This window comes from Typha angustifolia, chromosome 14, assembly GCF_048772165.1.
Source record: "Typha angustifolia cultivar Huaian chromosome 14, ASM4877216v1, whole genome shotgun sequence".
NCBI lineage: Eukaryota > Viridiplantae > Streptophyta > Magnoliopsida > Poales > Typhaceae > Typha > Typha angustifolia.
The window spans coordinates 1,458,999-1,484,200 of record NC_133252.1 but is presented as its reverse complement, the minus strand read 5'-3'; the positions used below and the strand labels follow the sequence as shown (position 1 = coordinate 1,484,200).

The 25,202-nt window shown below is 36.9% G+C and overlaps 4 protein-coding genes across 5 annotated transcripts; all 4 read left to right on the top strand.

Annotated features, from left to right (window-relative positions):
- Nucleotides 1-249: 249 nt before the first annotated feature.
- Nucleotides 250-4,252, top strand: LOC140776209 (exopolygalacturonase-like). Its single transcript, XM_073119836.1, has 5 exons — nucleotides 250-2,665; nucleotides 2,725-3,042; nucleotides 3,162-3,451; nucleotides 3,549-3,774; nucleotides 3,932-4,252. Exons 1-5 carry the CDS (start codon nucleotides 2,522-2,524, stop codon nucleotides 4,157-4,159), a joined length of 1,206 nt encoding a protein of 401 aa, XP_072975937.1. The 5' UTR covers nucleotides 250-2,521; the 3' UTR covers nucleotides 4,160-4,252.
- Nucleotides 4,253-5,487: 1,235 nt separating this feature from the next.
- On the top strand, nucleotides 5,488-7,411 carry LOC140776505 (uncharacterized). The gene is made up of 2 exons (XM_073120234.1): nucleotides 5,488-6,975; nucleotides 7,067-7,411. Exons 1-2 carry the CDS (start codon nucleotides 5,665-5,667, stop codon nucleotides 7,238-7,240), a joined length of 1,485 nt encoding a protein of 494 aa, XP_072976335.1. The 5' UTR covers nucleotides 5,488-5,664; the 3' UTR covers nucleotides 7,241-7,411.
- Nucleotides 7,412-10,509: 3,098 nt separating this feature from the next.
- LOC140775536 (putative GTP diphosphokinase RSH1, chloroplastic) lies at nucleotides 10,510-21,238 on the top strand. 2 transcript variants are annotated; one of them, XM_073118891.1, is made up of 24 exons: nucleotides 10,510-10,836; nucleotides 10,962-11,155; nucleotides 11,843-12,025; nucleotides 13,172-13,237; nucleotides 13,377-13,469; nucleotides 13,600-13,731; nucleotides 13,830-13,931; nucleotides 14,004-14,081; nucleotides 14,156-14,227; nucleotides 15,693-15,800; nucleotides 15,905-16,002; nucleotides 17,603-17,663; nucleotides 17,768-17,830; nucleotides 17,915-17,971; nucleotides 18,324-18,425; nucleotides 18,556-18,714; nucleotides 18,833-18,964; nucleotides 19,049-19,135; nucleotides 19,208-19,279; nucleotides 19,401-19,487; nucleotides 19,581-20,037; nucleotides 20,468-20,529; nucleotides 20,615-20,683; nucleotides 20,773-21,238. In XM_073118891.1, the coding sequence occupies exons 1-24, from the start codon at nucleotides 10,812-10,814 to the stop codon at nucleotides 20,875-20,877; spliced, it is 2,664 nt and encodes an 887-aa protein (XP_072974992.1). In that variant the 5' UTR covers nucleotides 10,510-10,811; the 3' UTR covers nucleotides 20,878-21,238. The 2 variants fall into 2 exon arrangements, with proteins under 2 accessions (XP_072974992.1, XP_072974991.1); XM_073118890.1 differs by having other exon boundaries at nucleotides 10,932-11,155.
- Nucleotides 21,239-22,432: 1,194 nt separating this feature from the next.
- Nucleotides 22,433-23,368, top strand: LOC140776195 (ethylene-responsive transcription factor RAP2-3-like). Its single transcript, XM_073119817.1, has 2 exons — nucleotides 22,433-22,687; nucleotides 22,764-23,368. The coding sequence occupies exons 1-2, from the start codon at nucleotides 22,582-22,584 to the stop codon at nucleotides 23,159-23,161; spliced, it is 504 nt and encodes a 167-aa protein (XP_072975918.1). The 5' UTR covers nucleotides 22,433-22,581; the 3' UTR covers nucleotides 23,162-23,368.
- Nucleotides 23,369-25,202: the final 1,834 nt, after the last annotated feature.

Below are 25,202 nucleotides of genomic sequence, written 5' to 3'. Positions count from 1 at the left end.
GAGACAGTACTTTTGAGAGAGCACAATAATTATGTTTAAAAACTTAATTGCGGATAATGGCTGGTGATTTGTGAAAAAGGACCCTACAATAGTGGTGATGTGCAAAAAGAACCCTTGAAGAGAATCAAGGAGGGTGGGTGGTGGTGGGTCCACAGATGGATAATATCGAGAAAATGGTGGTGAGAAGAATCACCAGACGGTTGACCTGAGTCAACAAATCAACTTGGTAACCACCCAGGCCTCTCCACTCCACACCACCACTATAAGAAGCCATGCCCTTCCACAAAGCTCTCTGCAACCAAACTCACAACCTCTCAATTAATGAGCTCTCGTTTTCACTTTAACCTCTCTTCTTCTCCCATCCTTCCCTCAACCATGGCGCCCGCGCCCAAAAAGAAACCTGTGGACCTCGAGAAGGAGGGCAGAGTCATCTTCAACATGCTCGACGAGCACTTCCCACGTAAAGGAAGGAGACAGCCATCCCCTCCTGTTTTCCCGTACTACTACCCACCAATATTTGTGCCAAGCAACCACTCCACCGAGGAAGAAGAAACTCTTGATTGCATTCAAGCAGCCAGAGTTCACGGTGGAGTCGTCTTTGTAACACATCGGAAGAAGGTTGATAACAAGCGTCCAAATGAGTCAAGTTTTTACCTTCGCCCAGCTTGATCTCTCTCTCTCTCTCTCTCTCTCTCTATATATATATATATATATACTTGGTAGTTTTAGTGGTTCTACTTGGGTTTTAGCTATGTATCCTACTGTGTGAGATAGGCAAAGCCCTTACGCTTTATACCCATGTAAGAACTTCTATGATAGTTTTAGATATATATATATATATATATGTATGTATATAGTGTAATAATATATCTATAAGCTTTGGTGTCGAATACTTTCATTAACTTTTCTTTTCCAGGAATATACTAATTTAATGGTTAATTTATCAAAAAAACACTTCACGTTTCAGCGGAACCTTACAGAAGTGAGAGAGGAACCTAGGCGCCTAGCCCCCCTTAATTTGGTAAAATTGATAGCTTTTTTTTTTTTTTTGCATATATCCTTTTTTACACAAAATCCCCTATCTTTTCGATTTGTTTGCCAAGTAGCCAAGTAGGCTTCATAAGAAATATTCTCAATAGATATCTTGAGAATATTTAATTGTGAAAGTAAATAACAAATTTTGGAGGGGTATACAGGTAAATAACCAAAAGTTCCGGAGTAAAAGGATACAAGATTATTAAGTTAGGTCTAGGACCACTTAATTACTGTACTTTGAGTACCTAATTCTTTGGTTATAAATGTTTGGAAACCCATGCATGGATCTTGTTAGACTAATTAAATCAGATTCTTAGGGGGAGAGTATCAGAGTATGACGACATGGTAGTAGAATATTCGATCGTAATTAACACGTAAATTAATAAGAAGCCTGTGAAACATGGTTAAGGGTCGATAAATAAACACAATATCATATTCCCAATTATATATATTTGGCGTATCTCTAGCTTCCATGATCTCATCTACAGTGCTCGAACTAAAATTAAGTTAAATTTTAAATTGCAGAGTCACCAAAAATAGCCATTCGACACCATAATTAGAAATTGCAGCAGGAGAAACAACATGATCTTAATTAGTATATTTTACTAAATAGGAGGCTCTATTCATAATAATAATAATAAAAAAAGGACTTTGTTTATCATATAGTTAAAAATAAGGTAAGACTAGTATTTAATTTATGATCTCATATTTTGATTCTATGTTAACTCATATTAAACAGGTTTTTAGGTATATAACCCTTAAAAGCTTCATATTTGTTTGAATATCCTTCCAAACCTATTGTTTTTATATGGATGCCCTTTCAGTTACTTTTTGATAACTATATATTAAGATATAAAGCATTTAATAGAGTAAAATGACAAAGATGCCTTGATTTAAAGCATGTATAAGAAAAGAAAGAATAATTTTGTCTTACTACTGTTAAACTGAACAAATTTATCTTTTGCTTAACTTTTATAAAGATCTACCTAGAAATAAGGATTTTAAGGAAACTCATTCAGAACCAAGTTGTTTAAAGGGTATACATGTAAATATATATATATATATAAGGGTTTTAGAATCCTTTTATATATATAAAAGAGTCCTATTTTAAAAGCTTATGTAGTTATAAAATAATTTTGTGTATGGCCGGTTGGCCGCGACAAATGGTGATTACAATCTCTCATAAGAGAAAACATCTTTATTCGCTAACTTGCTAAAAATAAATGTTTCGCACCATAATTAGAAGAAGATGTACGTGGTTGTAAGAGTATCTTCTACTAAGGTATATATAACCGCTAACAACCTCTCTACTGTCATTCACTATAGTTAGAACCTAAGTTGTTACTGTCATGAGGTATATATACGCAATGTAATCTGTTCACTCTTGCTCCAACTTCCAACTTTTCTTCTCCTCTTTCTTCCTCCATTTGCTTCCTGGATCTCTTCCTAGCTAGTCTTTGAGAAGACAAGTTTAATTGCCGTAGCCATGGCTTCAAGAGTCACCCTCAAGCTAGCGTGCCTTGCTTGCTTGGTTATGTGCATGGCTAGATATGTACATGGTACAAAAAAGGTGTTCGACGTGACGAAATATGCCGCCTCGTCTGATGGCAGCGCAGAAGATAATAGTAAGGTAATTAACTTCAATATTGAGAGGTAATTAAGTACATCCATAATTCGATCCAATTTCAGGCCTTCTCGGATGCTTGGAATGCAGCATGCCACTATGATGGAGCTGCAACTTTGGTGATTCCTAAAAAAACTTTTTTGGTTGGCCCATTAGATTTCAAGGGCCCTTGTGTTAGCGACCCATCTCCAAGTGTTCAAATTCTTGGAGAACTCAAGGCTCCAACGAGTGTCGCCACTTTCTCTGGGCGTTCTAGTTGGATTGAGTTTAGCAATCTACATAAATTTGTGCTTAATGGAGGTGGTATAATTGACGGCCAAGGTGCTGAAGCTTGGAAGGATACTAATTGTCAGCATCAAAAGAAATGCAAGCACCCTCCAATTGTACGTAATGTATCATAAAATTTACTAAGAGAATGGTTTAATTTATCCACGAAATTGATGTGATCATAATCTTCGGATGTGTTATCTCTGACTTACGTCATTATTGTTACTGCATGCAGTCAGTAAGATTCATGAAAACTGTGGGTGGTAAGATCTCTAACCTCACACTACGTGATAGCAAGGGATTCCATGTTGCCTTCCACCATTGCTCATCAATAACCATCAATCACCTCAACATTTCTGCCCCTGGTGATAGCCCTAACACCGACGGTATCCACATCAGCAGCACTAAGAACATCAAGGTCACTAACATCTTCGTCGGCACTGGCGACGATTGCATCTCTATTGGCCCTGGATCCATCAATGTCTCCATTTCAGATGTTACTTGCGGCCCAGGACATGGCATCAGGTCTAAGACTAATAGGTTTACGATTCAAGATTTAGGATATTCACATCTAGTGTCATTTCTTTTTAGATTGATCTAATAGGCTTTTTATTATTTACAGTGTGGGTAGCCTAGGGAAGTACGAGAATGAGGAGAACGTCGTCGGGGTGAAGGTGAAGAATTGTACATTGTCTGATACGACAAATGGGCTCCGAATTAAAACGTGGCCAGCATCACCACCCAGTGAGGCTTCTAACATTACTTTTGAAGACATTACTCTAAAGAATGTTTCCAAACCTATTATCATAGATCAAGATTACTGCCCAATTCACCATTGCAGTGATGAGGTAATCATGGATTTTTACTAATTACATTTCCAGCTCCTCTATAGGTGACAAAAATGTTAAAATGGAAGAATATTTTGTTAGTTTTTCTTTTTCAAAACAAAATAAAGCTTCTCCTATACAAACATATATAAGGCTCACAATTTTGATTTACATGCAGCCATCTCGTGTGAAGATCCGCAATGTGGTATTTAGTCGGGTGACAGGAACTACAAATAGCCCAATTGCAGTTACTTTGTCATGCAGCAGCTCTGTGCCATGCAAGAATGTTCAACTTCGAGATATCAACATAGATTTTGTGAGCTCGAGTATTTATGAGATTACTTCATCGTGCTCCAATGTTGCGGGGAAGGCTTTAGGGACCCAAAACCCTGAACCATGCCTTTGATGCTATTCTAATTAATGTCATTCACATACACTCATCTAGCTTAAAGTATCTCATTAGATACTACTTGGTGCATCCCAATATAAGGTACCTACCAATAAAAAGGGAATCGAGTTAACAAACAAAATATAATAGAATATCCCTGCTCCCGCCCTAGATTTCCTAAAGCGGTGAGAGGAGGCAGAATTAAACAACTTGAGGAGGCTAAGAATATAGTGGATGGGTCTTGTGTTGAAGAAGGGGTTTAATTCATGCTGAAAGTTACACTATACTTTCGTTTTGTATTGGAGATTAATAATGGAAGAATGTTTCTTTCTTTTATTTGCTTCTGTAGATGGAAATAAGAGAGCCCTACTTTTATTAAGTTATTGTATCCAAAGAAGAATAAAATTGATTACTTATTTGAAATGCTCCAACTAAATTAAAGAAAAGCTAATGCTAATTGAACAAGAAAGCTGATATCTAATGTGAAATGTTCAGTTATTTCATATGATCATACTGCACGTATGTGCCAAAGTTAGAGCTTAGTTGATCATCCCTCAATCAGGCCTACTACAACTGAATTTTATATAGGAAAATAGAAAATTTTCAAGAAAGTGCTCATTATATGTCTAGGAACTCAAAATTCCTCCTCTTTACATTAATATTTGTAAAGAAAATTCAACTTTTATATCATTTGGATTAGCAATACAAACTATTTTCCTCCTCCACTCATCTCTATTTAATTTAAAAACCATTAATTAAACAGTCGTGTAGAATAGATAAGAGAAAAAAATGTAAATATTAAAATATAAAATATAAAACATATTATTCTTTAATAATTCAAGCTTTTAAAATATACTAAATTATCTGGTAAGTTAACTATCAACCTTAGAATTCTCCCAAACTTATTTGTTATTTATAATATAAAATCTCGGTTCGTTATCTAAGAGTTATGATTTAAATAGAAAGGATAAAAGAAATTGAATTATTGAACTTACTTCACTTTGTTGGTTATGTACGTAGGAGAACAATTCGAATTTATGATTTAAGTGGAACGCACTAATTGCTATTGATTATACCAACCCAACGAGTAAAACAAGATAAACAATTTATATTGTTGCAGAGACAAATGTTATGATAGAAAACAACTCAAAATAATAAGAAGTAATTGTTGAATAATTCGCATCATCATTCATATAAACAGCTACTTTGGCTTGAGATATGTTATAGTTTTGATTGGGTTCATGTAAATAATATTATATATATATGAAAGCTTGAATTATATTTTATTATGAAAAATATAATAAGATTATGAGATATACTTGTGCAGTATAACTGTATAAGGTCGGCTCGAATGGAAGAGGAGGAATCAGTAAGCAATTCTTGACCCGAAGCACGTCGTTTTAAGTGGCGCCTCACCTGCCATCTCTCTCTTCCCTTCGCCCTCAATTTGGACCTCTTCAGATCTTCGCTTCCTCCTCCAATTTCCACCGTGGTGAGGTGACGAGATCCCCGGCTCCGCCTCGATGAATTCCTCATACTCCGGCAACCGTCCCCAAAGAACCGCCACCTCTTCCGCCGCCGCCGCCTCCTCCTATGAGTCCTACCAATTCGACTTTGGTCTCGGCTCTAATCGCAACTCCTCCTCGTCCCGCCCCTTGAGAGACCAGAAGCCGAGTCTCGGCACCGCACCAACGCCTTCCACGAAACCGTCGGTCCCATGGACTCACCAACCGTCGAAACCCTCGTGGACCCACCAGCCCGTCGCCGGAGCGGCGGCCGGATACGGATCTGGATCCGGATCCGCCGCTGCCGCTTCCATGGTCGGGGATATCTTTGGCAAGAGCTGGGGCTCCGCCGCTCCGGCGGCTTCCTCCTCTCGCCTCGGGATCCCTGAATCGAACCCTAATCTCTTCGGCGATCTCCTCGGATCTGCCCTTGGATCGGGGCGTAACGCTGGCAATGTTCCCCTCAAAGCCGCAGCTCCTGCTTCCAAGAATTCCTTCTCGATGGGTAAGCTTTCCGACTCCCTCCCCAAATCCACCGCTTCCGGCATTGGTAGTAACCCTGCGATGGGAACCACTTGGGGATCGGCGGATACCGTTGGAAAAGTTTCATCTTTTGGTCAAGGAACCGGCAGAATTGGGAATCCGATGGCCAGTGGTGGTCAGCCGATGAAATCGGCATCTGGGATGGCTGGATCAACCCCGATGAATAGTAAAAAAGATCCATTTGGGTCGTTGATGGACTTCGGGTCGAAACCTGCAACAAAGCCACCGTCAGTTTCGTCTAATTCTGCCAAATCGAGCAGCAGCGGCGGTGTTGATTCCACTTTCGGGTCGTTCCATAATGCTAATTCCACTAAAATTGATGATTTTGGAATGCCATCCCAGAGCTTTACATCTCGGCAGCCATCGCAGCAGCCAGATCCGGTTAAATCCGGGGTGGATCCATTGGATATGCTCTTCTCTTCGACGACCACACCTGCCCCTGCGCCTGCGAATGCTAAGGGTGTATCGGAAAGCGAGATGTTTTCTGAGATGAATGATTGGGATATGGGTGCTGAATTCGGGGGGCATGATGACGGTGGCACGACCACGGAGCTTGAAGGACTCCCGCCACCTCCTGCCGGCGTGACGGTTTCTGCAGCCAAAACTAAAGGGATGGATAACTATAAACAAGGGCAGTTTGCTGATGCTATAAAGTGGCTGTCTTGGGCTGTTGTTCTCTTGGGGAAATCTGGAGATAATGCTGCCACTACTGAGGTCTTGTCCTGCAGGGCTTCTTCTTACAAGGAAGTTGGCGAGTATAAGAAGGCTATTGCTGATTGTTCCAAGGTATTAGATAGAATGCTTATATAATCTCTTTATTTCTCTTGTAATATGTTGTCTAGTGGTTTTTAATATATAGACGCTTTCCGGTGTACAGGTACTGGAATATGATAAGGAGAATGTTTCAGTGCTATTGCAGCGGGCTCTTCTTTATGAGAGCACAGAGAAGTACAGACTGGGGGCTGATGATCTGCGGATGGTTTTGAAGTTTGATCCTGGTAACAGACTTGCAAGAAGTACCATTCACCGTTTGAATAAATTGGCGGATTAGAGATCTTTTGGCATTCTTGCTCTGGATTATTGCCTTCTCATCTTAGATGTAAGCATTGATAAATACTCTGGTTTGTCTGCTTATTTCTTATATATTGGGGAATAATTATGAACTTGTAATATCAAAATGTGCGGTTATGTATGTTAAACTTGATTTCTGATGATTCTTTGATATGTATTATTTCATGCTGTTGTCAAACCTTTTAAACTTTATCAATTGATTGTTCTGCTGCATGTTTTTTTAAATCATGCTGCCGCGGCCGCATTGTCTTGGCTTTGTTATACCACCAAATTGATGTGGTTCAGATTGTTTACCAAGATCCAGAGTGCTTAAGTCTTTTTGTTTTCGCTCTTGCTGATAGTTTTCCTGGCGTTTTCTTCCAGTTGATTATTCATTTGCTTATTTCTCTTGAATATGGTTTCTTATATGAACTTTTGTTAATTGTTGCTAACTATGGTTTCTATGAATATTTATCTCCGGGTTTATCTAGTGATTCTGAATGTGCTTATCCAAAATTTTGGCTTCTTTGTAAAAGTTGATCTTAGTAACCTTTATGTCAACTCTTTTCATGCCATGCAGATAGATCATACATCGTGACTAATCTTGACATTATGTTACATTTTGCATTCTCTCTTGTAATCTACAGAAGCCTTTTAGTTCTCAATCATCGATGAGGACATTAATGAAATAAAACATTGAAACCAATTTTTGGAATCAATAACACGTAAACATCTCATGGGAAGAGATTTTTCTAATTTTTTCTTCCTTCTTGTCACTGTGAGAGCTTATCCTTTTATTGGTTTAGAGGACGATATTGATTACTGAAATGCATTATAAATGCAAATGCAAAGTATATTTATCGAAGAAATAACTTTCCAACTAATATACCATGTTGGAGTTGAAACTTTTTGGTTGTCAAAGGAGAAATTTAAACTTTTGCATGTAATGAAAGGTTATATTGCTTGAATTTTCCTTTTTAACTTTTTTAGTTCTAAGTAACAGAATAGCTAAAGCCCCGTGTAAGCCACCACCCTTATATTATTGAACAGATCTGGTCTTTCTCCTCTGAGGCCATGACAGGAACTTTTATGAGATTCTTGGAAGGATCCCAATATTTTTGTTCAAACCATTGGCAGTTAAGCTTAGGATATTTGTGAGATTTCTGACATATATCTTTAAGTAAATTGTTATAATGAAGAACTAGGTCTTACTCATGACTTGTGATTCAGATTTCAGTAGAGATTGCATTTGATTGTGCAATATTTTAACCATGGTTATAGTTCATCAGTTCATTGATCATCCAGCAATAGCAGATGATTTGTCCTCCAAATGCAGCTCGACCTACTTGATGATGTTATTACAACGAGTGATTTAAAGGAATGATCAAAATGTCAACTTGAATAAAGAAGAGATGTTTCAAGGTAATATAATTGCCTTCTTTATATCAAATAGGTAAAGAAGGATTGTTTCAAGAGCATGTTGATTCTCTAAAGCTGTTTGTTGGATCATGGGGCTTGGCAGTAGGTAGACAATATGTTTTCTGTCGCAAGTAATTCAATTTTTCTTTCATTCTTTGTAAGAAGTACAACCAATTGACAACTTCGATCTAAAAATGTATACAAATAGAGCAGTGTACGTAGAGAAAAGTAATAGGGTGTGTAAGTAAGACTCCCAAGCCCCAGGTGAGCACTTTCGTAATCGTGACGGTTAATTAATTAAAATTTTTAATTTTCTAAGTCGGCCTCATTAAGATATTGAAATTTGTGGAGTAAGGTTGTTACTCAGATGCGTGTCTTTGTTTAGACCTGGACAAACTGCGTAGTTGTGTTCAATTTGACTAATGCTATCTTTGTGACTTTGTTATTATCAATTTAATTCCTATGTATCATTATCTCCCTTGGAATTGCTGAGGTGCCCCCAGTGAGTTGGAGGTTTCACATACGGTGGAATTTGAATTAAGATTTCTCCCTTTGTTCGTGAAAAGGATACTTAAATTAAATGCGTAAAGCCAAAAAATAGAGAAGAAGAAAGGCATGGATTACTTCCGACGTACGACACTACATCTCTCTCTCTCTCTCTCTCTCTCTCTATATATATATATATATATATATATGTATATATGTATGCCAGGTTAAAATTGGATTAATTTTGGGTTAATTAAAATCCAGTGCTACCACTAAGTAGATCCGAAATAGATAGCCTTTATTCTTAGGGCTTGGTCATTGTCTTATCGGGTCAGATTTGGATCCGTGTTGGACTTGAACCGAATCTAATCCACTTCAGACAATAGAATCAATATGAGCCCGTTCGATCTCCGGACGACGTGCTAAACTTTTAATAGAATCCACCGTGCGATGCCGGACACGTCACAGATCCTTCCCTGAAACCTTTTTGTCTTTTTCTAGTTGGCGCCTCTTTTGCGTATCGCCGCCTGTATTTTAACCTTTTAAACCTCCACTTTATATATATATCTACAAGTGGACTCCTCGTCTTGATGGAGATTTGCAGAAAGGTACTCAAATTTTTTTTTCTTCTTCATAGTTTTGGATTTTTTTAGAAGAGATGGAACACTTAGCTAAGTGCAGATTGTAGCAGCATTAAAAGATTTATAAAGAGAATCTGGAGTAAATGAATTATACAAGTGTCAATAAAGTGACTCATTTTTATTTCCAACATATCTGTTTTTAATTTGTTAAATTAAATTATCATTGAGTATATGAATTATACATTGTTCGATTAAATTGTCGTTGCATGCAACCGTATCACGTTTTCTGTTTAAGCGTTATTTTTTTTAATACTTTTAATTAGATTGCCGTTACATACTAACGTATCATAAAAGTTGTTTAAATGTGTAGATAAAAAAATGTGTAGCCTTTGTCCTTTAATGATACAAAAGATCTTTATTAGTTAGAAGACAATACACGTGATTCATGCTCAAATTAATATTTTATAATAACTAATCTCGATTTCTTTCAGCATATTTATTAGAAATTAGAGTAATAGACCGGTGATAACTTAATAAAAACAAAGAATATACTGAAAATATTCTTACTAATAGAACACTTGCAATAAAGCTAAAAAGAGGCTTTAATTTAAAATAAAAAAAAGTGACAAAGAGGCTTTTGCGATAAGATGAAAATGTAGGTGGTGGTATGCAAAAAGCCGTTATATGTGCAACAAGAAAAAAGAAAAGGGAAGGAAATTAGAGTCAGAAATATTTGCCCTTCGTACAAAAGAAAAAGAAGGAAAGTAATATAATGAAAATAAAATCTTCCGAGCTGCGGGCTTTGTGTGGCCTCTCGTACCTCGTTATCTCTTACTTCTTCCCTTCCATTTCTCTCCTCTCTTCTCCCCTCCCTCTCTAGAATTCTCGATCGTATTCAATCTCGCTCGTTGGCTTCTTTCTCCAGTCGCCCATTGGATTGGAGTTCTTCAAGAGTTATCGACGCGCTTTGCCCGAATCGGAGGCGGAATTCTTGAGCTATTCGATTGGTTCTGCTTCGAGTAACTGCGGTAGCTTCTGATTCTCGGGTGTCGATGAGATTGATCGACACCCAACTCGAGGGGAGAGATGGCTTCGTCGCCGTCCATGTCCGGTAGGGTTTATAGCAAAAAGAAAGAAAAGACCTCTTTTTTTTAAAAATAATAATAATAATTAAGCTTAGTTTCTTGATTTTTTGGGGGTGGCTAGGGTTTAAAGGGGTTTCTTTGGAATGCGCAGTGTCTGTGGAGTGCGTGAATCTTTGTAATCTTTCTAAAGGGGAAGGGAGCGGGCGATACGAATGCAGCGTGCTTTCGTGTGCTTGGAAGGCGCCGAGGGTTCTCACTGGGTCCCTCGCCAGCACAATGCAGTGCTCGTCTCACCACCATGAGGGAAACGCCAGATGGAGGAGGAGGAGCTGGTCGCGGTGCCCGGTGAGTTCTTGGTCACGTCACGACTACTGGCTTGTTGCTTTCTTGGGACATGGGTATTGGGCTTTACTTGCTCCTAAATTTATCTCTACAATTGGATTTGTAGCTAATGAAAGATTGGTAGGAAAGATTGAATCTAGGATTGTAAATATAACAATTTTGGCTTCTCCTGATGTTTGTACGAAATTTTCAATTGATTGGAATTAGAGGAAATTTACTGTTTTGGGAAAGTGCTGCTTATCTTTAGCTCAGTATTATTTAATTTGTGCTAAGAGCATTATTAGAATTACTAATTTGTCTTCATAAAATTGGTTTAGTTCATAATCCTATCATGTGTACCAAGATGCAGATAAAGTTGTATGTGCCATGATTTAAGGGTTTTATCTGATAGGCAAATTGGTTTTCTGCAAGATCTATGTATATATGGCATGAGAGACATTTTTCAATGAAAACCTAAAAAACAGCCTCAACAAGATTGAGCTCCGTAATATTTTTTATTTCCACATACATGTTGCCATTTTTATTAGAAGTTAGTATTGTTAGCCGATTATCATAGTCATGAGAGATTGTTGTGGGTATTCATTGCCTCTAATTAAGACGGTAGAAACAAATAGTGTCAAGACAGTTTTCTTCTAATATCGACTTTTCAATGGTGATATTGGCTATCATAGTTTATGTTTATTATTACAGGCTACCTGGAGAGATGAAGACTTCAACCATAGAAAATTGACTTTCAGACGAACAACTGATCTTTTTTCTTCTGAAAGGTTTGTTAGGTCAGAAATTCTTGTAAATGAAAAATGGACACTTTATTGCTCTTCTCCATCCTCTAGCAGCCCTCCTGATGCCATTTCCCCTGAATCACTATGGGAGGTATGGAGAAGTCCTTCATTTTGCTCTTTTCCTTTTCTATCGGCTGGTTATCCTGTTTCTGTTATAATGCTAGTGACACCTTACTAGTTACTATTCAATGCTGACATATGCAGGAGACATATCACACAATGATATGCTACTTTCGTAATTAATAAAAATATTTATTTTGTTATTGGAATAGTTGGGACAAAATTGATGCATAAAGTACCTCCCTTTTACTTTCCAAGGAGATCTTCCAGCATTCAATATGGCTGGTGATGTGTACTTGTAGATGTGAATATGGAATGCTTGCCTCACTATGCATAGGACTTATGCTTACCTGTGCTACTAAGTACTGACTTATATATATAAATGATGAAACGTACAAAGCTAAATTCTCATGGTGGGTATAGCATATCTACTGGAGTCATTTAGTGACAATCTTTTTGCACTCTTTGAGCATCTTAGTATCTTGCAGTGCCACATGTCTGGACATAAGATGTTATATTATATATTATGATCCAACTTATTAATGTCAAAATTTTAATGAAAGTGGATTAGAGAGCAAGGATCTAATGAATATATAGAGCAGGAAATATTTAGTCCTTCAATAGCAATAGTTTTCCCTATCTTGGGTCTGAATGGGATCAAAACCCCTAACTAGAAGAGCTGAATTTGGTGGCATTCTTTTACATGTCGTTAAACCATTTGTCAACCCAGTTAAGGAGCAAAAGAATTGAAAGGAGGGGACATTTTAACAATAAAATAATGCAGCAGTTGGAGTGGAACTACCTTTATCTGCTATTATAGCTTCACATTTCTTTTGGATATGCAAGGACTAGTAGATATAGAGGACTAGAAAGATCTTGGAAACAGCTGCAACTGATATCTGGAACCAATTCCGTGTTACAGTGGAATATGTGTTCTTACCATTCAATCTTGCAGGTCTGTCGTTGGAATTTATTCTTGCAAGCTAGTTATGTGCTTGTGTTCTGTGCTTCCAACCTCAACTATTATTATATCCTCTAACATATGACGGCAGTACAATACAATTGCCAATTTTTGATCCTTTTGTTATGATTTGAGTTATTGACTTCCCATTAAGGTTGAGACTGCTGATATGAATAGTAGCTTATATCATTCTTTGTTTACTATAATTAATATCAGGATCTGAAGCCAGCTATTTCATATCTTGCACCAGAGGAGTTGAAGCTCGTGCATGATGCTTTAAAGGTAAAAGTTATCCAAAGGCTTAGTAATTTTTCCTTCTCTTTGGTTTTAATCAAATTTTTGCTGACTTTAAAGTAATTATATTTGAGAACATTCGTGGAAGAGAATGATGACATTATGATGAGCTTGTTCGTCAGTGCAGCTGGCTTTTGAAGCACATGATGGTCAAAAAAGGCGAAGCGGGGAACCCTTTATCATTCATCCGGTTGAAGTTGCTCGCATTCTTGGAGAACTTGTAAGTGATAAAGCACATAACTGACTTGATATTAAATACTGTTATCTTCAGGTGAATTTACTAAAATTGTCAGGCATATGAGCATTTATTAAGTGTCTTGCATAGGTTGAACTTGCTGTTTACTGTTCAGGAACTTGATTGGGAATCAGTTGCTGCTGGTTTATTACATGACACGGTTGAAGATACAGATGAAGTTACCTTTGAAAGAATAGAAAAGGAGTTTGGTGCAACTGTCCGGCACATTGTTGAGGGAGAGACTAAGGTACAATTCTGCTCTATTCATCATCATGTGTGCTTTGTTTTTCTGTAATCCACAATTCCACATGTAATTTAGGTTTTCTTTTATCTAAAAAAAACTAGGTGTCAAAGCTGGGAAAGCTCCAATGCAAAAATGTTGACAATTCAGGACAGGATGTAAAAGCTGATGATCTAAGACAGATGTTTCTTGCGATGACAGAGGAGGTATTTCCTTATTTGTCTTCTAAAACATATTTTATCACCATCATGCAAAGTTAACTGAAAATGTTTATTCAGGTTCGTGTAATTATTGTCAAATTGGCCGATCGATTACATAATATGCGTACTCTTTCACATATGCCCCAGCACAAGCAGGTACCATAGTTGTGCTTGTTTTAGGCTAAATGTGCAAAACAATTCACCTTATTTAAGAATTGGTCCATATGCAGTCGACCATTGCTTTGGAGACGCTGCAGGTGTTTGCTCCTTTGGCAAAGCTTCTTGGAATGTATGAAATAAAGGTATCTCTTGGTGCAATTAATCTGGGAAGTGAATGTTGTTTTTACAAATTCTATGGAAGCATTGCTTAACAATGTAATTCTTGTTTGTTGTCAGAACTACCTTACAGTGCTTCTAGTCTGGTGCTAAACATGTGATTCTGAATTATTGATGTAGGATAATTTCTGGATGTTATGTCAATTACTTAATTTAGCAACCATATAGATCCAGCAAGTAATATCCTTCAATGGATGGCCAGACTAAGGTCAGTTCTGTCCTGAATCTAATGTTAGAGATAGAAATAGACTACTTGAGAATTGAGATAGAATTGGAGCACTTTGTACTTATGTAGGCAAGAGACGAGAGGAACCTTCTAGTTAATTTTGGGAACTACCTTGAGTGTCTGCAATATAATGAAATCCATTGTTTCATTTTTTCTGGATCACTCAAAAGCTTGAAGTGAATTTGATTTTCTCAATTGCTCTTGTAAAGTATGTATTATTACCTGAGTTTTAGGGAAACCTACATATATATCCCTCCAATTACTGAAGTGGCTTAAAGCAAATGGCACAATTAGTCATCCCTAGAAAGCATTTTATTAGACAAGTACTACTTGAATAACCTAATGCAATGATGCATATGAAGGTAGAGTATTGCTATGATTGATCACCTCTGCAATAAAAGCAACTTTCTGTTCTAGGTGGTCATCCTATTATTTAGAATGGTTTTATTGATTGGGAAAGGTTTGTGTTTATGCATGATTAATTGCTTCATTCATCCTGTTTCCCATAAACCCTGGATGTCCCTCCTGCTTCCCCTGCACCTCCCTTGGCTATAGTGCTACGTCATTTTTGCATCAAGCCACAACAGTTGATTGAACTTGATGGCTTTAAACTGAGGAAACTTTACATGTGTTTTATCCATTATTGTGAGTATTGCTATCAAATTCTTTACTTCAATTATTTCCTCTTTCTTTACCACATCCTACCCCTAGTGGGATTTAGTTTCAGATTACTTGATGCACTTTTAAATGTCTCTACCAGCAAGTTATGCTGCCAACTTATTGTCAAAATTATTTAAGCTGTTATGTGGTGTGCATCTTCAATCCTAAGTAGCTTCCTTTCTTTCTTGTTCTTGAAGCATGAAGCAAGTACCTCAATATGGACGTTCTTTTACTTCATCTTCTCCATTACTATAATTATGTGCAGTAGATATAATCATTATTCGGAAAGGTTCTGACTACAACATGTAATTCCTTTGAGAGGATTCCAATTTAGAGGTGCAATCTTCTCTGTCAGTGTATCCATTAGTTAAGCCTACAATCCTGGGTTACTTTGATATTATAAAGGGGTTGATAACTTGATATATTATTGGAAAGCTGCATGCATGTAATGTTTGAGACAGTTAGCAGGGTGCTCTTCTTCTTGAATCTTATACTATTTGTCAATCTCAGTTCTTCCATTTCATTAATATGGATCTTCTCTGCAGTCAGAGCTGGAGTATCTGTCCTTCATGTACACAAACCCCAGTGATTTTAATGAGCTCCGGAAAAGAGTTGAAGATCTTTACAGAGATCATGAGAAAGAGCTAGAAGAGGTATTTGCTTTTCTACAAAGAAATTACTTTAACAAAAACCTTAATTTCATAATAAGATAATATCCAATTTTTGAAAGTACATATGTTTTATGCCCTTTATCTAGGCAAAGAAAATTTTGAGACAAAAGATCGAGGAGGATCAGTTTCTAGATCTTGTCACCATAGAAACAGAAGTACGTCCTGTATGCAAGGAACTTTACAGGTGAAACATCAACTCCTCTTAATATAAATTTATTAGCTTTGACCCTTGTAATCTGGTGGCATGCTGGTCACCTATACCATGTGCATATGCATAATATGGGATACATTAATTATTATAGTGAGATTAAGGAAGATTGTAGGAAATCATTTTTAAACATTTATGTTTTATTTGTACTTTTATGGTTGGCACATTTATTAATAATTCTTATAGAAGTGTGTAAATATTTAGTTCTGGTGTCATGGATCTAGAGTTCAAATGAATATGATTTAGATTCTGTTAGTACACTTCTGGGTGAGCACATGCAACTGAGCTATGTCAAAGTATATATACTGAAAGCTCATTGAACTGCTTCACTTTCTGTATCTATGGTTCTCTTGAATATCAATTTCCTGCTCAGGAAATTTTCATAGAATTACCTCAATTTTGAGGTGTTCCTTGCTGACACTATTTGTTATTGCTCATAATGCACATGTTCATGTCATTGTTTTTCATGCAGGACCTTGTTTTTTTATGTGATAAAATTTTGTTAATTGAGATAATTTAATGATGCTATTATTGAATTATACAGGAAGAGAAATAGCAGATTCTTTGCACTATAAGAAAATGTGCTTAAACTTTTTTGGGGAAGCTTGATTAGTGGGAAACAACTTGCTTTACTTATATTGTCTCTAAAGTGCATTGCTTGAAGGTTGACATATTACTAGACCATCACCATCCTGCTTTATACTGAAGCATGATTAGTGAAAAAACAACTTGTTTTGACTTTTATTGTCTCTAAAGTGCATCGCTTGAAAGTTGACATATTACTAGACCATCACCATCCTGCTTTATATTGAAATTTGATAATCTTTAATATCTCTTGTTTGGATTTTAATATTATCAAGCTGTCCGTTAATAGTAATGATTGATCCCATATCTTCCATATCTTGTTAGTACTTTCAATCAGCTTTCTCTTTAGTATCCCTGTTTTGGCTCTGTTCCCTGCAACATTTGTATCACATAGCATGCTTAGGTTTTGCTGATGAGTGGTGCGCCCTTCTTCAAACATATAGAATCCTGCATGTGAAGTGAGCACTAAAATCCTTGGTGCTCACTGTTCTGTGCATCTCTCTCAGTGATACATCATTTGACTATTTGCCTGCTTCCTCTTTGATTAATCTTAAGGATGGTTTGCTGATAGCTTGCAATTCTTTGATTACTGAAATTTGCTTCTTATAAGCGTGCTAGAGATTAACTTATTATTACTAAATTAGAAGCATCTTGACGAGCATGACTTGCTTTGCTTTACTAGATGGTAGAATCCTATGCTTCCATAGTAGAGCCGTCTTTGTAGACCATAAGGTATGCAGATATTGGAGAACCTTAGTTGATGGGAAGCCACAAACATATTATCAGAAGAATCAGATTACATGGATTTCATCAGAACAGATACTTTCTTTTTCTTTCTATGATCAAATTTTGTGAGTGAAGTTTCAATTGCATTCTTCAAGTTTGCAATTGAGTGACTACCCTTTGGTCATTTGAATGTAAATATTGTAGTGCATGTTATATTTCCTCTTTTCTTCTCTTATTAATTATTCAATTTTTGAATCACTTTCAGCATTTACAAAGCTGTGCTGAAATCCAAGAGCTCAATAAATGAGGTCAACCAAATAGCACAGGTTTGTCTTCTGATAATTTCAGTAAATAGCAGATTGTGTCTATAGACTCTATCCTACTCTTTCCCCTTAATTTTAAGCAAATTTCATTGTACATATGTGTCCAGCTTCGGATCATTGTAAAACCCAAAACCTGCGTTGGTGTTGGGCCTCTATGTAGCGCACAACAGGTGACATAATTTCTACCAATTTTCTTTCTTTTGTTATTGCTTCATTCATCATCATTGATACTCTTCATTCTCACATTTTCGTAGATCTGCTATCATGTTCTTGGCCTTGTTCATGGCATCTGGACCCCTATACCACGAGCGGTTAGTTATCTACATTTGCATCTCTTGTCATGTTCTTTATCTACCTGCTAGCAATTTCTTTGCACATAAGACTATGAACCCTAAACTGCAGCCAAGAAGGTAGATTATTCTGCCCACAACCAGCCTTATAGCTTTTATAGGAACTTAGGAAGGTCCTCTATTGTCTGATTTTGCTTTGCCTGAGAACTTGGCAAAAATCTACAGAGGTTGATGTCATGTTGGCATAGAGCCCTAGAGTAGTATCAGACTGTCTATTCTTTTGAAACTTTCCCATATGTGATTTGTTCTATACTTCTGTGCTTGGGTGATGATAAGTTGCTACCATTCCTAACATGATATTACTGCAAAGCAGATGAAAGATTATATTGCAACTCCAAAACCTAATGGCTATCAAAGTCTTCATACAACAGTGATACCTTTTCTGTATGAGAGCATGTTTCGCTTGGAAGTTCAGGTTTGTGCCTAGACATTGTGAATATTGGAAGTTCAAATTTTCAGTATGCAACCACTAATAGAAGAAATATTGTTATTTTGTTATGCTGAATCTTTTACTAATTTCTTTTTCCTATTGTTAATGTTGGCAGATAAGAACAGATGATATGGACTTAATAGCTCAAAGAGGCATTGCTGCTCACTACAGTGGAAGAGGAGAGGTTTCTGGTATTGTGGGGTATGGAGTGTCTAGTGGAAGAAATTCAAAAGGAAAAACAACAGGCTTGAACACCACTGGCATTGCACTCAGGGTATATAAATTATTCCAAATTACACAAGCTTTTCAAGTTAAAGTTGTTATTCTTATTTATGGTTATTCCATGTCAACTTGAAACTTTCTTCCATACAGTAATATCTGAACTCTTGTAGATTGGTTGGCTCAATGCAATTCGAGAATGGCAAGAAGAATTTGTTGGTAACATGAGTTCTAGGGAATTTGTAGATACAATCATGCGAGATCTGCTGGGCAGCCGAGTCTTTGTGTTTACACCAAAAGGAGAGGTAATTTAATGCGAGGAATAACATAAATTATACCAGCAATTTAATACCATTTTTTTCCCAGAAAGTAACATCTTCCTTTTGCAGATTAAAAACCTGCCTAAGGGTGCTACTGTAATTGATTATGCTTATTTGATACACACTGAAATTGGTAACAAAATGGTGGCAGCGAAAGTAAGTTCTAGAGTTTATGTTATACATTTAGCTGATACAATGGAGAAAAGAATTCATCTTCCCCCTTTGCAGGTCAATGGTAATCTTGTTTCGCCAATCCATGTTCTTTCAAATGCTGAAGTTGTAGAGATCATCACATACAATGTTAGTATATTCTGTAATTCAACTTTTCTTAACTGCTTTCTCTGGACCTGACAAGCAACTTATTAGAACAATTTTGGGTTAAAAGTTACTTGTTGATGTAATCTCTTCCTCACTCTCTCAGGCACTATCAAGCAAATCTGCTTTCCAGAGGCATCAACAGTGGTTACAGCATGCTAAAACTCGTAGTGCCAGGCACAAAATTATGAAGGTAGGCTCTTTTGACATGATATATTAAGTTATTAACTTTTTCTCTTCCGTCATCTGATTATTACAGTAACATGATATTTATTTGTTCATTCAGTTCTTGAGAGAGCAAGCAGCACTTTCTGCTGCTGAAATAACTGCTGATACAGTAAATAATTTTGTTGCTGATCTCGATGATGAAAGCACCTATGAGCAGATGCTCCCGCGCATGCCCAAAAAGGAAAGGAAATCCATATGGGAGAAAATACTGAATATTGAAGATTTATCCTTTGCAAAGAGAAAGCACAGAGATCTTGTACATGTTCAAAATACTGTCGGTATGCCGAAGATTAATGGGAAGCACAATAAAAATGTTCAGAAAATGAGTCTGAAAGTTAATGGCAGTTCAGTGATTCTACGTGATGGCTTTGCTGAATTCATGCATGCTAATATTCCTACATATAAGGAGGTTTTACCTGGTTTAGAAAGCTGGAAAGCCGGTAAAATTGCTGCATGGCATAACGTGGAAGCCACTTCTGTTCAATGGTTTTGTGTGATATGTATTGACCGAAGAGGTAAGCTTTATTTTCCATCACAAGTCAGATCTCATGTGGCGAGTTATTCTTCTTTCATTTTCTTTTAGCATAGGCCTCAATATGCGGGATAATTGGAGTCCTACATTTAGAGTCAATATTCCTTTTATCCTGGATCAGCTTTGGTTCAGTCTACAGTCTTCATAATCACTTGTCAAAATTGGCTATAGATCGCTCATTGCATAGTCCAATAGCTGTTGACAGACTCATCTTAGTATGCATATAGTGGATGCACTGTTTCATCCAAAATTTAAGTTCATGCTCCAACATCTAAGCCCTAACTTCGAACTTTTGAAGTTCTCCTTGTAAATTATTCCCCCTTCTCATTTCTTGTTGTATGGTTAAACAGACCTTAGTTCTAGAGAAAAGTACATTCAGTTCTTTCTCATGTTCAAATTCTTTCCAATCACAGGGATGATGGCTGAAGTAACCTCAGCATTAACAGCTTGTGGGATTACGATATGTTCTTGTGTGGTGGGTCCCGTTAAACTTATATAGACTTATTTACCAGATGTGTATCATAATTTTAACCTTTTCTGTTCATATGTTGATTAAGCAGGCAGAAATTGATAGAAGAAAGGGAATGGGTGTCATGTTGTTTCATTATGAGGGAAGCGATGACAATCTGGTATGTCTTCATGGTGAATTCGTCTCTTCTTTTTTTTTTGTGTTCTTCAGTAAACAGAATTTTCTATATGATTAAATTTGCAAATGCAGGTAAGTGCTTGCTTAAGTGTGGATGTGATACTTGGTGTTCTTGGCTGGTCTGCTGGTTGTAGCTGGACTAGTCCCTTGGATAATCACAGCTTTCTTGAATGCTAATGTGGATAAAGCCTTGCAAATTTGTACAAGCAATGATATCAGAGTATTCCTGCAGGCAATAGTAGCTGTAAGTACTAAATTTTGTGAACAAATAAGATACAATTGAAAAGGTTCAAGGAGTTCTCAATTGATTTATCAAAGACCATGAAATAAAGCCAGCAGCAGCTGATTGAGCTCATCGGTGGTAAACGAGGGGAATGTACATAGTTAAAGAGTAGCTAGGGAATTTCTGAAAATATACAAGCCTCTATGATTGTAAAGGCTTTCTTTTTGCCAGGGTGGAATAAGTTATTTACCAGAGTATGTCTTGTTACAATGTTCTCCGAGTTATACAATCAATATACCTTAGCTCATGTTATCAGTAGTCTGTCCTTGTATGTTAAAATTTTGGTATGGGTTGTTTCACTCTAATTAATTTCTAGTAACAAATGAGTATATAGATGAAAAGCTTGGGATCTCCACTGCATATATTCATTAGGCTTGGATTTTGAACAGCTATCTAGACTTTGGATATATATATATATATATATATATATTCCTCATCCAATGGGATTTGGTATTGGAATTGGCATGTGGATTTGTTCTAATCTATTCGGCTGATCAACAGTTGTGTTTCTCCGGTAGATGAGAAACTATAGATTATAAACTTTTAACTCGTTCTAATAACTTCGATCAACATGCAGCACAGATTTTGAGGCAAAAGCTACGCCGATCATCACACTCGACACCTCCACGTGGAGTCATCGAATCCGATGGCCGACAGCCCCCCACCGTCCATATCTCCTGTTCCTAGAACCAGCACTAATCTCGGAAAACAATAATTCCAACCCTTAAAACTAGCTGATTACTTCCACAGTGACAAGACCGTGATTCCAGTGGCATTACGGGGTATTTAGGGAAATCAGTTAAAGTAGGACGTTATTTGGTGGAGTGGACCGTGCACGGGTTCGCTTGGTACGACGGCTGTCTCCTATTGGATGGACAGCACGTGACGCACAAAATTCTCCCTCTCTTTTACGTCCTTTATTTTATTTCATTTTGAAATAATTCCACTACTCGATCGATCGTCTGCAGCCTCCATTGCAGCACTCTCTCCTACAATTGGTTTTTATTTTGAAATAAAACAGCAGATGAACTGTTCACATAGTTCAGTCCAAAGCGGTCCCGGGAATACGAACGAACAAAGTCCTCCCAAGTGGTTTTGGGCATCCTCCGCAGTTCTCCTACTTCCATCCACTTACTTTTTGCTTATTATTCGCATCTTACTACATAAATGTCTCAAAAAATATTATTTCGAGTTCAAGTTACCTTAAAAGCATGATAATATAATAGAAAAATATTTTATTGCTTTTTTAAAAGCAACGAAATAGAAAATAAACTTATTCAAATTATTTGAGGATGTTAAGGTCATTTTTGAGTATATGTGAGTAATAAATATCAACATGGCCATGGTAGTGTCGGAATGATAGGGAAAATAAAATATAGTGCGTGAATGATAAATTCGCCAAAAAAATAAAAATAAAAATAAAAATCGAATAGTAAAATGCTTCCTGAAGGCTATAAAAAGCGAAGAATAGAGTGGGAGAAGGGATACTCTTATCCTTCGTCCTTTGAGCTATCCTTGTAATAACGTGTGCGCTATCCCTGGTGTTATCCTTACTCTTATCCTCCTCCTCTTCCTCCAAATAAACAAGCAAGGCAAACATGTGCGGCGGCGCGATCATCTCCGACTTCCTCGCCACCTCCACGGACGGCAGAGATCTCTCGTCACCCAATCTCTGGCCGTCGAAATCCGCAACGCTACCCATCGGTAAACTATACGAGCTTTAATTTGAACCCCACCCTTGGGAGAAATTATATTTTCCTCCCTCTGCTTTTTGTACCAGGGAAGGAGAAGACGAAAATGCCCTCGAACGGTGAGGCGACGGGGAGCGAGGGGAAGGGCAGAGGGAGGAAGAGCGCGTACCGCGGGATCCGGCGGCGGCCGTGGGGGAAGTGGGCGGCGGAGATACGAGATCCGAGGAAGGGGACACGCGTGTGGCTGGGGACGTACGCCACCGCCGAGGCGGCGGCAAGGGCGTACGACGTGGCGGCGAGGGAGATACGTGGCAGCAAGGCCAAACTCAACTTCCCCACCGCTACCACCACCGTCGCCACCGGACCGGCTTCGTCGCCGATGGATTGTGGATTAAAGGAGCGGCTTTCGAGCTTGGAGTCGTTCCTCCTTCACGAGCACGATCGGGTCGCCGGAGGAGTCCACGTGAACGTCCGCGATGGGTTCTAGGCTTTAGATGAAGGGCTAGGATGGTCTCTCTCTCTCTCTCTCTCTCTCTCTCTCTCTGAGCTCATCTTGTAAAGTTTCCCAAGTTCCATATACTTGCATATTTGATGATGATGATATGGGGCCATGGGGGGCATGAATTTGCAAACTAGTTCCACTGTTTTTTGTTTCTAGAAATGGTCTATATTTGCTAATGTGCTTATGAAAATGGAATTAACTTGCAAATAATTCCCCATGCTCCAAGAGATAATCTTCTGAATAATACTTCCTCCTTCGTTAATATGAGAATAAAGTAATAAAAAGTGGAGTAGGTAATATTGCACCCATTCTAAAACCATTAGAGAGTAATTTTAACTGGGCATGACAATTAAAGATAGCCCATAGATTTGGAAGGCAGAGAGTTCGATAATCACATCTTTTGCGTCTTCTTTCTTCTTTCATCTTCTTTAGGTGCTGCAAAACCTCTGACTTGCTTCCAATGTGGATGGAAACTTCAGAGGTAGTCAGTCACTGTAAGCCTCTTTTTGGGCGTAAGTTTGTACTTTTGGCCATCATGTGAAACCATTAGCCTTGTACAAAAACTAGCCCATAGATTGAGAAAGGAAGACTGCAAATAGTTTTCTAGCACTTCCTTTTTTTTAATAAAAAATTGGATTTCAGTTGAGGAAGAAGTGTTTTTCCCAAGAAAATTTTATAAATCACAACTTGTATTTTAATTATTTTGTGATATATATTAAGTACATTTAAACGAATCATTAATAAATGTTTTATTATAATATATTAAATAATTTATATAATATATAAATGAGTGTTGTCTTTTCCGTGCTTTTTTTCTCTCATCTTTTCTATCATTCTCATCACCTCGTTATGCTCAATCCGAGTATTTTGATCCCTAAATCAGAGTCAATTAAAATAGTAAAGAGGAAAGAAGAGGAAAAAAAGACGTGGAGGAGAAAAAAGATGAATGGGAAAGATAAGAGAATGTAGTGGGAGCTACCACAATGAGTGAATGGTTAGTGGTACTTTTATTTTGTTTTATTTTTACAATAATACTATTACCTCTTTTACTAAAAGAATAAAGAAAAAGAGATATTGACTTAATAGTTGTCAAGAGGTTTAACCTGTTCTCTTTTAAAAATTTTAAAAATTCAAATTTATGAAAATTTTCTTTTAAAAGTTACTCAGATTGGAGATATACCTCAAAAGAATTCCTCTCTTCTTTATTTTTATTAACATAGATCCCTTAATTCATAAGGACATCTTTTCCAAGTTAGCTAGATAATTTTAAACTCTTTATTATGTTTTTTATATTAAAATTTCAATGGTCGTAGAGAAGAATGTAATTTTGTGTTAAATATATTGTAGTATTTATAACAAAAATTATTTTATTCTATATATTTTAAAAAGTTTTAAGTCAGTTATTATATTTACGACTAAAGTGATACTATTAATCTCTTTTGTTAAATTTAATTGAGCATCATAACTATTTTAATTATTTAAAAATATTATCTTAAAAATTTGTATGTCTTATCTAAAATATGAGATAAGAGTATTCTAGTTATTTTAGCGCTGTTTAATTAAATTTCACAAAAAAACTGACGTTATTATTTAAATCATAAGTACACAAACTAATTTAAAACTGTTTAAAGTATGGAGTGATAGAATAATTTTGTTACAAGATATAGTTAACAGTAAAATTTTATAACCAATCTGGGAGTAATTATCCAGTAAGTTTGGAGCAAACATTCTACTCTTCCCATGCGATCCACGTGATAATAACATGCGTTGACCTAATAAAATTCTTCCAATAACACCTTTTATTCGTCACGTACCATGATTTTCTATTACTGTTGCTTAATTTGGCATCCCAATAATCTCTTTCATAAGTCAACCTTTAGTTTGGAATGTTTTCTTATTCATTATTAACTGCTTAAGCTTCTTAATCAACTAATTATCTAACGTATTATATCAAATCTATTTTTTTTTTAAATCTTCTAGTATTGCAGTATGGTAACGTGCGGCATCAAAGACAATCTTATGACGA